The 13041-nt window shown below is 41.4% G+C and overlaps 1 protein-coding gene across 3 annotated transcripts in view; it reads right to left on the minus strand.

The window, feature by feature from the left end:
• The window catches only part of cacna1bb (calcium channel, voltage-dependent, N type, alpha 1B subunit, b), a 188491-nt gene that overhangs the window by 172277 nt on the left and 3173 nt on the right, over positions 1-13041 (minus strand). For all 3 annotated transcript variants that reach the window (XM_061847561.1, XM_061847560.1, XM_061847559.1), the window contains exons 2-3: positions 12738-12843; positions 7131-7270 (exon numbers count right to left, since the gene is read on the minus strand). In XM_061847561.1, coding sequence (XP_061703545.1) covers positions 7131-7270; positions 12738-12843 — 246 coding nt within the window. The remainder of the gene's footprint in view (positions 1-7130; positions 7271-12737; positions 12844-13041) is intronic.

The following is a 13041-nucleotide window of genomic DNA, read 5'->3' on the forward strand; positions in this document are numbered from 1 at the left end:
CCCCACCTGCTGCTCTCATGTGACAACCGACAGGCAAAGCAGAGCTGGAATCAGGCGGCTCCAATGTAGCTAACATGCCATCAGCAGCACATGATGCTCACCAGAGGGGAGGAGGATCCCTAACTCAGATTGAGACATTGATCAGAACAGTTTGTACTAAGACCACGGCTCCCACGTAGACATAGAAAAACAACCCACAGCTGACGTCTCTCAGGCCAATCACCATCAATCAGTTGATTTGACATTGAGAGATGCATCAATAATGGAACCACGCAGGAAGCTCTGAGAGAGAACTCAAACACCTGGCGCCGATTCATGAAACATATGTTGGGGGGCATGTAAGCAAGGACTGATCAAACTGCGTTCATGCAGATCATTTTGCGTATATACTGCAATTTGGAGTACATACACTCTTCTTCTTCTTTTCCTTTCGGCTTGTCCCGTTAGGGGTTGCCACAGCGTGTCATCTTTTTCCATCTTAGCCTATCTCCTGCATCTTCTTCTCTAACCCAACTGCCCTCATGTCTTCCCTCACCATATCCATAAACCTCTTTGGTTTTCCTCTCGCTCTTTTGCCTGGCAGCTCCATCCTCAGCACCCATCCACCAATATACTCACTCTCTCGCCTCTGAACATGTCAAAACCATCGAAGTCTGTTCTCTTGAATCTTGTCTCCAAAACATCCAACTTTGGCTGTCCCTCTAATGAGCTCATTTCTAATCCTATCCAACCTGCTCACTCCGAGTGAGAACCTGGTTGGGGTAAGCTTCCACCACATGGTTCTCTGCTCTACCTTTGTCTTATTAATCTTCCTACCCACCACCAGAGTCATCCTACACACCACCATCCTATGCTGTCGAGCTAAACTCTCCCCTACTACTACTTTACAGTCAGTAATGTCCTTCAGATTACGTCGTCTGCACAAAATATAGTCCACCTCCGTGCTTCTACCTCCTCTCTTGTAGGTCACGATATGTTCCTCCCTCTTCTGGAAATAATTGTTCACTACAGCCATCTCCATCCTTTTTGCAAAGTCCACCACCATCTGTCCCTCAAAGTTCCTTTCCTGGGTGCCGGATTTACACATCACTTCTTCATCGCCCCTGTTTCCCTCACCAATATCCCCATTACAATCTGCACCAACCACAACTCTCTCGCTGTCTGGGATGCTCAAAACTACTTCATTTAGTTCCTTCCAGAATTTCTCTTTCAACTCTAAGTCACATCCTACCTGTGGGGCATAGCCGCTAACCACATTATACATAACACCCTCAATTTCAAATTTTAGTCTTATCACTCGATCTGATACTCTTTCCACCTCCAAGACATTCTTAGCCAGCTCTTCCTTTAAAATAACCCCTACTCCATTTCTCTTCCTATCTACTCTGTGGTAGAATAATTGAAACCCTGCTCCTAAACTTCTAGCCTTACTACCTTTCCACCTGCTCTCTTGGATGCACAGTACATTGACCTTTCTCCTAATCATCATGTCAACCAACTCCTGAGCTTTTCCTGTCATAGTCCCAACATTCAAAGTCCCAGGCACAGGTAGAACATGCAAATTAGGTAAACACAGGCGGGGGTGGGGATTTGCATCCCTGGTCCTCATAACTTTGAGGTGAAATGTGCTAACCAGCTCTGCACCCTGCCACCTTGACAATTAATCAATTATCAAATGAATTGACAACTATTAATATCTATTCCTTAATAACCATTGTTTAACTTAAAAATGATCCAAAACCTCTGATTACACCCTCTCAACAATAAATATTCAATTTCTGTCGTCCACCGTGAAAGTAGACCTTTGAAAAAAGTAGACCTTTTGTATGATGTCAAAATAAGAGACTTGGAAAATCTGTTTTTAATTTTGGAGAGCAATTAACACCATTTTTGCCCCTTTTCTGATGTAACAGAACAAATCAAATTATTTCCCCTGGTTTTGTTTCATCATTGAACAATACCAAATAAACAAAGATAATCAGTCCATAAGCAGCAGGTTAATGCCCGCTAAAAATTGCTATGAACCTAAGTGCAAAATACATATTTATGTGATTATATAATTAATCAGTTAATCACAGCTGTCTAAATCAAGGCCCGGGTACCAAATTCGGCCCACCCTATGATTTTATGTGGCCCACGAAGGCAAATCATGTGTCAACTTCCATAAGTCATGTGAAAATCTGTACCAAAATTTCATGTTATCATGCATAGATATTACAAATATTTGTGTTTACAAAGGTGAACATTTGTACAAAAGCTAATTTCCCTTGATTTCTGATTAGAAAACTAGTTTGTAAATTTCATGTGTAAATATGATGAGAATAAAACTTCGTGTACATTACCTTAGGCGGATGCACCATACAGTTTGCTCTACCTGTTGCAATAACTAAAATGACTCTTATTGGACATCTTTAGTCTCTATTTTTAAGAGTGGGTTTGAAACTCCAATGGTCAACTATACAGAATTGAAATGGGGGGAGCATCAGTAAAAATATTCCTCAGTGCAATGTAAAATAATGCTATTTAACCCAGATGCCAAGCTCTGGCCCAAGGTACATCCAATAAAAACACACACACACAACGTACGTCTACACAGTCAGACCTTCATGATTATGAGTATTTGGTCACGGTTCAAAAGGAGCATTTATTGATGCAGCCGGATGTAGGTAAATGTGAGCCCACCTCTGCACTCTCTGGGATCATACTTTGAAGTTTCCTATTGTGTCCGCCCCATTGCCTGAGATTCACATGAAAGGGCTCCATAACTTTGAAGTCAAAACAAGCATCAACTCTCACCCTGAGCACTTAAGTCCGGGGCTCCTGAATCAGACATACCTATAAATAAATACAAATACAAATAACTGCCCTTGCTTTTTTCGGTGGTGATGACAGCGGTGTTATTGTTCTCGCCGAGTTTAAAAAAAAAAATTGAGCCTTAGATTGTGGTTGCCATAGCATTTGTAGAGGCACCAAATGGTGATGCGAGGTTTCAGTTGATAGTGGCGATGGCCACATGTCAGAGTGCAAGAGGCCCTGGAAGGTTAACCAGAAGAAGCACTTACCCATTCGCACGGATCTTATCTAGCGATCTAGAAAGCGCCTCATTTTCACAGTACTTATTAGAAAGTTCCATTCAGACCCCAATACCGCGGTGGCAAACCCAGATGTGATTTGTCACTTGTGTGTTTCACTGGGACTGGAGCACAGGGTACTTGTAAGAGTTGAATTCCTACTGGTGAAAATGGTGCTGATGGGACTTTTTGCATTACGGCTATTTACAAAAGGAGTAATAGTGGCATGGAAACCAAAACCATTCTTAAAACTGTGGGAGACCAGACAGAACCCTAAAAACAAAGATGCAAAAACTGAAAATGAGATTAACAATTCCATCCATCCAATTATTTTAGGACATTTCATTTTAATAAGATCGCAGGTACATTGGAGCCTGTCCCAAACGGTGATGGGGAGGTACTCTAACTGGTAGCCGCCAATCATATAGCAGTATTTACTGTATAATACAATATAGACAAACAGCCATTTACAGTCACATACACACCTAAGACCAATTCAGCACCTTCACTGAAACAGGAAGGCCGGGCCGTGATCTCCTATGATCCATCCGTCCATTTTCTTTTGCACAGCCATTCCCACCTATGAACAATTTAGAGTCTAACCCTGAGCCAATCATGCATGGTTTGGAATGAGGGAGGAATGAGGGAGGAAGAGACTTCAGTGCGACCCCAAATTTATCATCTAATTGATTTCGTGTCTTAGCTCTTCTGCAATCTTTTAGATGAATAGAGAATACATCCCGAGTGGTCCTCATCAGACTTGATGGTTCCTTTGCTGGCCCTGCGTTCTGCATGCTATTGATTAGGCCTTTGGCAAGTCAGGAAGATTCATTCTCTTAGGAGCTTTAATGTCTGATCAGAACAGATTAAAGGTCTGCCACTGCCTCCAGCTACACTATCATTTAGACCCTTTCATTAGTCTTGGATGGCTGTACAAACATAATTAGCCAAAGGACTAAGCGCTGGCATCAGACTCAAAGACAGACTGATTCTTGGTACAGAGGTATAAGTTGTATTTCATGAAAAATCGAATTAATAGATAGAAAATGCTGATGAATATTGTTGCAGATGCAGTATATCATAGTATATTATGCATGTTACGGCAATCGCCAGCTATCAGAGACATACGTTCCCCAGGGGCTGTACATCGAAAGCATTAGTCATGGATGTGATGGGCTCATGCATATTTATTCTAACAATGCAAAACAAAAAACCCTCTTTTACGCTGCCTTTCCACAAAACTGGCACATCAGAGATCTAAACGGTCGAGCAGTCATTTATTTGCGTGGGCCTTTCAAATCGAACTCACATTTGATGCGAGTTCTATTAAACCGACCATTACAGTAGATCAATGTCAAAATCAGCACCAGCGTTTGCATTTTTTTTTTCAAACTGCAAAATTGCTTTCAACACAAAAGTGAGTCTCAGGTGACTTTTACACCTTTTACGCCTACATGAGGCATGCTGGGATCAGTCAACCTTGCCGACGCTACAGAATAATCAACCCACACTGCACTGTGTGCTTAACATGGCAGGTGAATATTACAGCCTAACTTTTTTCTTAAACAAGCAACGTGAGAACAAGAATCATGACAAAAAAAAATATAAGCACTTCCCTGTATTTTCAGTTCATATAACCCTGACTGTGAGTTGTAAGATAAACAATACATGTTACCCTGCTAGCTGGAAAAAGTGGTTACGACCCACTAAATCATCTTCTTTTGACTGCTAAAAGAGCTTCCAGTTAGCTTGTGTTACTCATTACAGCCACAACAGTAAAAGACAGTGGATTAAACAAGTACTGTAACTTGAACACGGTTATTTCTTCGATGGAGTGTCGGGAAATGGAAATGACACAGTCTGGTGTCAGGTAAAGTCAGTTTAATCCTCTGCGGGGGGACTGAAGGTCTCTTAATGTGGTCAGAAGACTTTTACATTTTATATTGTTTGAACATGAGGGGCAGCTACCAGAATGACAACTTGAACACCCCTTGCACGTTGTCGTGTGATTACGTTCACTTTGATCTGAGCACGCTCTGGACACCTTTGACCCCAAAACCACATCCCAAGGGACAATGCCAAGTGCAAAGAGGAGTTTCACAGGCATGCACACAAACACACAGTCCCGGACACACTAATGTACATTATCTACAGTGGTTGCCAGGCAACCAAATGGAGACACACAATATGATCGTTAATTTGTATCCAGCTGTGTCAGCAATGCCTTGCCAAGACCAAAAATCTGCTTCTCTTTTCATTTCGTAAAAAAGGAGAGGATTAATCCTGACATGCTGCCACGTTTTCAGATGACAGTGTTGATTTATTAAAGTCAAAAACTCAACAAATTTGGGTGGCTCTGGTGCACACATCCTACCTCACGGCACGCTGCAAACTATCTTATAATCATTGCCTACTTTCAATTCTTAATGGCTTATTATTATTATTCACCAGGACTGTATGGCACTTCCAAATCAGTGGAGGAATATTACACTCTTTTGGGGGGGATTTGAAGGAATTAGTTTTACAACAAAACTGTGACTGGTACGGTGTGTGTTCGATAATATATTTCACCTTCGCTGTATAGGACGTGCTAGATGAGCTAACAAACGCATGCGAATGGAAACTTCTGGCAGGAGGCTCGTGTTTCCATGTACTGCATTAGTACAAAACTCGCGGTCTCCACATAAAGACTGCAAATAGACTGCGAGTGCTAATGCCTCCATGCTTCATTGAAGAGACTACTGCAGTAATTTAGTGGTGATATATTTACAGAGCATGATAAATTATCGGGGTGATTATCAAGTGTTTTATTCCAAGCAAAGACAAATGCCAAGTGAGTATCCCCAAAGAATGAACAATACCAAAAGAAAAATAATGTAAAAGAATTTATACAGGCACAGCGTACACATATGAAGGTTAATATTAGCACTGTGAAGCTAATAACTTTGGAGAGGTAATTAGGATGTACAGCTATGTATGCCAAAGTAGTATAAAGTCAGCTCGCCGTGGTATTACAAGCGGTGTTTTTTTTTTTTTTTTTTTTAAATCAAACTGCTGTTTCATTAGAATTTTGAGCTTTTGTATTTTTCCATTTAATTGTATGACATGGGGGCGGCACGGTGGATCAGCTGGTAAAGTTGGCCTCACAGTTCGTAGGTCCCGGGTTCAATCCCAGACCCACCTGTGTGGAGTTTGCATGTTCTCCCCGTTCCTGCGTGGGTTTTCTCCAGGCACTCCGGTTTCCTCCCACATCCCAAAAACATACAACATTAATTGGACACTCTAAATTTCACCTAGGTGTGATTGTGAGTGTGGCTGTCTGTCTCAATGTGCCCTGTGATTGGCTGGCAACCAGTTGAGGGTGCTCCCCGCTTCCTGCCTGTTGACAGCTGGGATAGGCTCCAGCCCTCCCCGTGACCCTTATGAGGATAAGTGGCAAAAGAAAATGCATGGATGTATTTTTCCATTTAATTGTATGACTTGGAAACTTCAAACAAATCCAAATTCTAATCAGAATTATCACTTGACACTCACATTCGAAAAAGAAAAAAAGTCATTATGATTCCTCTTTCAGTCCATCTGATTGGCATGAGTGGATAAAAGTAACAACATCCTGCTCTTGAGACAAAACCTAAATTGAAATCCCTCTGGTAATTGCTAAGAACTATTGACCTGATGATTGCTTTATTTGAGAGGAAACGTCTCTGTTTCTTTCTCTGATAACAGGAAACACTGCATGTACAGTATCTGAAGACCGAGAGTCTGCTCGACAGATGCTTTTATTGGAGCATAATGGCCACTCGAAATAAAATACAAGACAAATTAGTGAATTTTAAAAAATAAAGAAGTCATAATTTTCCAACCTTTGCCCAAAAGACAGATGAGCACTGCATGTGCTTGTGTTACTTGTTGAATAAGATGCAAGACGCTTGGAAATAACTTACTGGGGGAAAAGGCGACAGCACAAAACTTGCTCTCAAGACACACGCAAAGAAAAGAAGCCACTCTCTCACTTATGATACCCATATACGGCCGACACCCAGCGGGGGAAGGACTCACCCGGTGAGAACGACCACGAAGTCCATTACGTTCCATCCGTTACGGAGGTAGGAGCCTTTGTGGAACGCAAAGCCCAGGGCGATGATCTTAATGGCTGCCTCAAAACAGAATATTCCAATAAAGTAGGGCTCTGTGTCGTCCTGCAGAGAGACAGCGAGAGAGACCATGAGAACGACAAGGGAGATTTAAAAAAAAAAAGATGACAATGATAGAGAGCGGTTAATGAAGCAGAAAGTGAAAGAAAGAGGGGCAAGTAACATGGAGAGAGAGAAAAAAAAGATGGCCCCTTTCACCTCTTGCCCCATCACAAGCAGAAGTGCAAAAAGTGGAGCCTTGTTCTGTGAAGTAAAAACTAAAATAAAAAGAGTAAGGCCTGTGAGCACAGAAATTAAACTGCAATGAAGAGAGAAAACATTCAGATTTTTAATATATCATTTGGCCATGACATCATAGCTCAGCTTTTTCAAATCAGCTCAAACCTGAAGTAACTTACAAAAGCCATCTTCAACAACTGCACGTGCTTTATTATAAAGCATCTACAGTTTTTTGTGAATTTCTAGAATGACTGTATACATACTATATATTCATTGTTGAATGATAATAACGGGGAATCAATCACTACAACTTTCCCCAGACGGGAAGGCCGGAGCCAAGATTTCAACCCCAGAAACTCTGGATTGTGATACAGACATGCTTAACACTAGGGCGCAAGTGTCAAACTTCAGGCGCATGGGCCAGATCTAGCTCTCCATATTGGTTTTTGGAGCCCAAAAATAGCTTGCCACAATTCTTCAAATCTCGCACTCGGAAGACATTACGGGGAGAAGATGTGTAACTCCAGCTCCATGTACCACTGGAAAATAACAAAAATGTTAAAAAATTGCAGCACAGCTGCTAGCGCGGATGTCATGGCGAACCAATAGCCTATAAATAAATAAGTAGCAATTTTCAGCAGCATTTTAACAATCACCCAATCCCATTTTTGGTTTTTAGAGCTAAATAATTCACATTGTTAAAAATGTTACAGTTGCACCTCTGTATCAGTCAATTTCTGAAAAGAAGACAAACTATTCATTTTGCACTCTCCTAAAAAGAAAAGATTTGAGTGTTTATGTTTCACTTGCATCAAATCTGTTGTTGTTAGAAAGCATGACTCGGTTTTTTTGTTTGTTTGTTTGTTTTCCATGTTATGCATTTATGCAATTTAACTGTAATAACCCTGCCTAGGGGGTCCACCGCTAGTAAAACACTAACCAAAAAAAATTAGCCATCCGTCCATTTTCTGCACCGCTTCTCCTCACTGGGGTCGTGTGTGTGCTGGAGGCTTTCCCAGCTATCATTGGGCAAGTGATGGGTTGAACCCTAAAGTAGTCACCTGGCAATCGCAGCACACCCACACCTATAGGCAATTTAGATTCTTCAATCAACCTACCACACACGTTTTTGGGATGTGGGAGGAAACCAGAGTACCCAGAGAAATGTGCGAAATCTTCACAGGCAGGGATTTGAACCCGGGTCCCCAGAACTGTGAAGCAACTATGTTACACTAAAGTCAGAATTACATATTCAGAGTCAAACAGAGTGACAAATTTGGACACGTTTGGAATTGCAACCAGCACGTATTTTATTCTTTTTAGTAAATTATCTATTCTTCTGAAGGTAACATGCAAGTGAAAAAGTCATTGCAATGTTTTGTTTTGTTTTTTAAACTGTCCACATGCCAATAAATGTTCAATGACAAGTGGGTCTTCCCTTCTTTACCTAAGAAGTGTCACACAATCGACACATCCAGTTGGGTCATTTGGGTGACGGCAAAAATCAATACCTTTCGCCATCACTGAAGAGGTGAGCTGAAAATGGTGTGAATGAATACCTGATAGTTGTTGTCCTATGGTTCAGCGTATACTTTCTGCGCAAGAGGCCTGCAGGCATTGCACATGACTTGAACAGTGGCTATCTCACGCCTACTCTTAGTCCTCTTCCACCCCCTTTGGTTTTCCTCACACCCTGCCAGCATACTTCAACCTGAAAGACACTGTCCTCAAGCCCCTAAATCCTACTGCAGCCTCCAACATAAATAATTACAATAAAGGCTGGGTGACAGGTTGGAGCACTATCAAGAAATGTGACCTTTTCTATAGTCTCCTCTGCCCATGCCGAAGCAACAAAGATAATGGACGCTAGACAACGTACTGTATCACGAAGGAAGACGCTTCACTAAGCGCGACATACTGTATCTTGTGTTCAGATGCTACTTGAGCGTGTGTAGACAGTTACAAACAAGTCACAACCTCTGAGTCTTAATACTAAGGTTATGTTTTATTGCACCGTGTTTGTGAGTAAAATTCAGCAAAAAATAAGTTTGGACTCAACATTCGTAGCCACTGAAGTGGGGCATGTCAGCACAGGAGATGTGCTTGGGTGAGTGAGATTTTGGTTTTAGAAAGTCCATCTTCACCAGCTGTGTCTAACTATTTTTTTTCCTCAGAGTGCTGTTTCGACTCTGAGCACATACACATTAGGTAGCATAAGCACATAAGGTCATGCACATGCCCCACAAATTAATGTAGAACTTGTTTTGAAATCAGAAGCCAGTAAGAAATTGCTTGTTCTACTATTAACCCATTCATTTTTAAAGTGGGATTGATCACATAAAAATCTTTGCAATACCTTAATGTTATTCAAAGGGAAGACAATTTGGACCTTCTGTATTTTATCAAGATACATACAGTCCACACACATGATTTGCTTTCGTGGGTCACTTTAAATGATGTGGGAGCCTAATTTGGCTCCCAGGACTCGGGTTTGACATTTGTGATCGAATCTTATGCTTATTGGGACATATCTATGTTTATGCACAGGTGATCTAACATGATCTAGGTGAATTTAATTGTGGCACATGCAGGGAGACAGACGGGAGCTCCACGGACATGTGGTGGATGAAACCTTTTCTATATACTGGCAGACACACTAAATGGGAGCCGTTGGAGAGGATGTAGATCAGGGGTGCCTACACATTTTTGCCCCAAGACCTACTTTTCAAGCAGCAAGCCTCTCGCCATCTACCAACTGATATTATCGCCGCAATGTGCGGAGGTTTGAGGGGCATCCCAGCGACTGCCGTGTAAAAAGCATGAGACAGACAGTAAATAGGAAGCCAGCTTGCTAGAACACAGCTTGATGTGCACCTGGTAGATCGTGATCAACACGTTGGCCACCCTTGATGTAGATACATGAAGACCATTATACTTATATACCCCAGTGATTTTTAATAGTTCATTCTTGATTTAATTGGTGTACCCTCTAATATTCAATGCTCCAGTCGCACACAGATCAATGAGTCTTCTTCCATATACACAGATATCTCCATGCGAGACAATTGCACCACTTTTAAAGGGAATAAAAGAAGCCACTTCGATTGGACTCGGCTTGATGCCAACTGTGACGACGCCCTTGCCAGCGCAGTCATCTTGCTAAATTTGTTGCAGGTGCGCTGGTCCACAAAATTACCACAATCGTGTCTAGCCCACCACCTTGCAGAGTTATGCCAGCTGCAGTGATACATTTGCAATGGTCACAAAAAGTCCATAATGTTCTGGTGGGGTGTTGCATAAGCCAAGAAAATCTCATTAATTTTTGGTTAGGATACAGAATAACATGACCCTTAAAGCTCAAGTGTCGTCAAACGGATGATTTTTGGTATATTATTAATGAAAAACCCACAGCCAATATGGGCCCATGTTTTTTGCACCACAAAACGTGATTTTGACGTATACAGCTTTCTGTAACTCCAGCCATGAAAATCCTCTTGAGGGATTTGTTTTCGAGAGGAAGCAGGAAGTGACGTACAGGACAGAGGCGCCCCCTAGTGGACTCGTTTGTTTCCATTAGTTTTACCTCCGGGAAGGTAGCTCGTTGTTCCTTCGTGTTAGCCAAAATGCCGGCTCATTGCATTGCTGGACATTGCTTGAAGACTCGTGAGAATGGAATTACCCTTCATAAGTTTGAAAGAGACTGTTCGTTATGAAAAATGGATTGCACGGGTGCAGAGGACGAGGGAGTGGATCGGACGGGATGTGGTTTGGCCGTGATCGGATATCATCTGAATATGGCTCGAAACAATAGTTTAATATTGCCCTGAGGTCTCAAAACAATCGTGTAATATTGCTCCGGTAACTTCACTCGGTTGTGTGATGTTGTCCTTTTCGAAAAGAACTTCAGTGTCAGAAGGGGCGTCGGAAAAATGCGAATATCTCTGTTGTTCGGCTACCATAGGACCAGGCACTCCGCGTTTTCAACGGCGGAAGTGACGCTGACGTCAAGGACAGATGACGCAACTAATATGGCGACCACTTGGATGTCGAGGGACACACAATTGCGCAACTTTGTGCATGGATGACGCGCTCTACGCTCACTTTTTTTTCCCCCTGTATAGACATTGAAATGAATACTGTTATATGTATTTTTCATTACAATATCTATTTAAGAATGTTTATAGGGATGACACCCGGGCTTTAATGGCACATGTTGTATCGACAATTTCCTCATTTTGACTAATTTTAAATTTATGCATTAATCTTACGACATTACATTTAGACTTGAAGTACTGTGCAAATATCAGAAACCACTGGTTTTGTTATTTTAATTACTTTTTTTTATTTATGTAGTTAGCATTTAAAACACTGAAGAGCACCGAGTAGGATAGATATTTGAGGAAAAATGACAAATTATGACTACAAAAATGTCGATGGCAACTTGTTTGCAGTTATTGAAACTTGAATTTATCTTTAATATTTCACAACAGCATGGCAACAGTGGGCATATCCAGAATTTCAGTCAATTAAGCATTTCTGCACTTCTTTAGTTGAGCTAGATTCTAGTTGAAGTTGTCGTAAAGTTCTGTTCTGCCATTGCAATAGATGCTTATTAGTTAGGAATAACATTATAGTTACTGCACAGCTTCTGATCTATTAACCCTGCTCACTAAGTAAAAGCTGATTCTTTGTGTTAATCAAACTGCTGCTTGTTTCATTTCATCATCAAGGTGAAGGAGGCCCAGTTCACACAGTATGACGGCTTTTTGTCTGACATCTACCTTTACTTTCACAGTTCCTCCCACACTGTTAGCTTGTTTTGTTCATGATCCCAATCTTGTGTGCTAACAACGCACCACAGCTGCATTGACCATTTAAAGAAGGACCAGGTGGGTGAATGTGACAGGAAATCATTAAGTTAGTCACACAACAGTGTGGCTCTTTGCAACACACGCTATTTTAAACTCCAATGTGCAACCTCAAAGTACACAAGCAGCTCAACCATAATACAGTAAAATGTGTTTTTTTCCTTTTCCCCACCAGACACATAGGACATTTTTTATAAGCCCCTTTTCAGTCTCTTGTTTTCTGTCAGACAGTGGTCGGTTGTGTAACCTAAGTGACAGATTTCAACAAATGCTTTTAACATGGCGTTGAGCCAGGAGAGGTCATCATTACCAAAGATCATCCAACAAAGAAAGATTAAATAAATAAACACAAGGAGGACAAGTAAAAATAACAGCATGCAAATCGGACGGTCGAAAAGAAACATGCGGAGAAAAACAACATTTACCAGGCGCTCTGACATGGGCGTCTTGTCACTGGCCGGCAGATGTTGCTCCAGGGCCAAGACGATGCAGTTGGCGATGATTGTAGCCAGGATCATGTATTCAAAGGGAGTGTGAGGGTTAAGGAGCACTTGAAAGTCAAGCATCATTCATTTCATTACAACATTAAACATTAAAACATGATCTAATGGAACGTAAAGTACACTGTATGCACAAAACTCAATTAATAAAGCAGTCTAGACTACACACATTATTTGATCCTCAAAGTTCTTTCTTAATCTTCTGTATACAGTATAGCTACTTTTATTC

This window comes from Syngnathoides biaculeatus, chromosome 17 (genome assembly GCF_019802595.1).
Source record: "Syngnathoides biaculeatus isolate LvHL_M chromosome 17, ASM1980259v1, whole genome shotgun sequence".
Classification (NCBI taxonomy): Eukaryota; Metazoa; Chordata; class Actinopteri; order Syngnathiformes; family Syngnathidae; genus Syngnathoides; species Syngnathoides biaculeatus.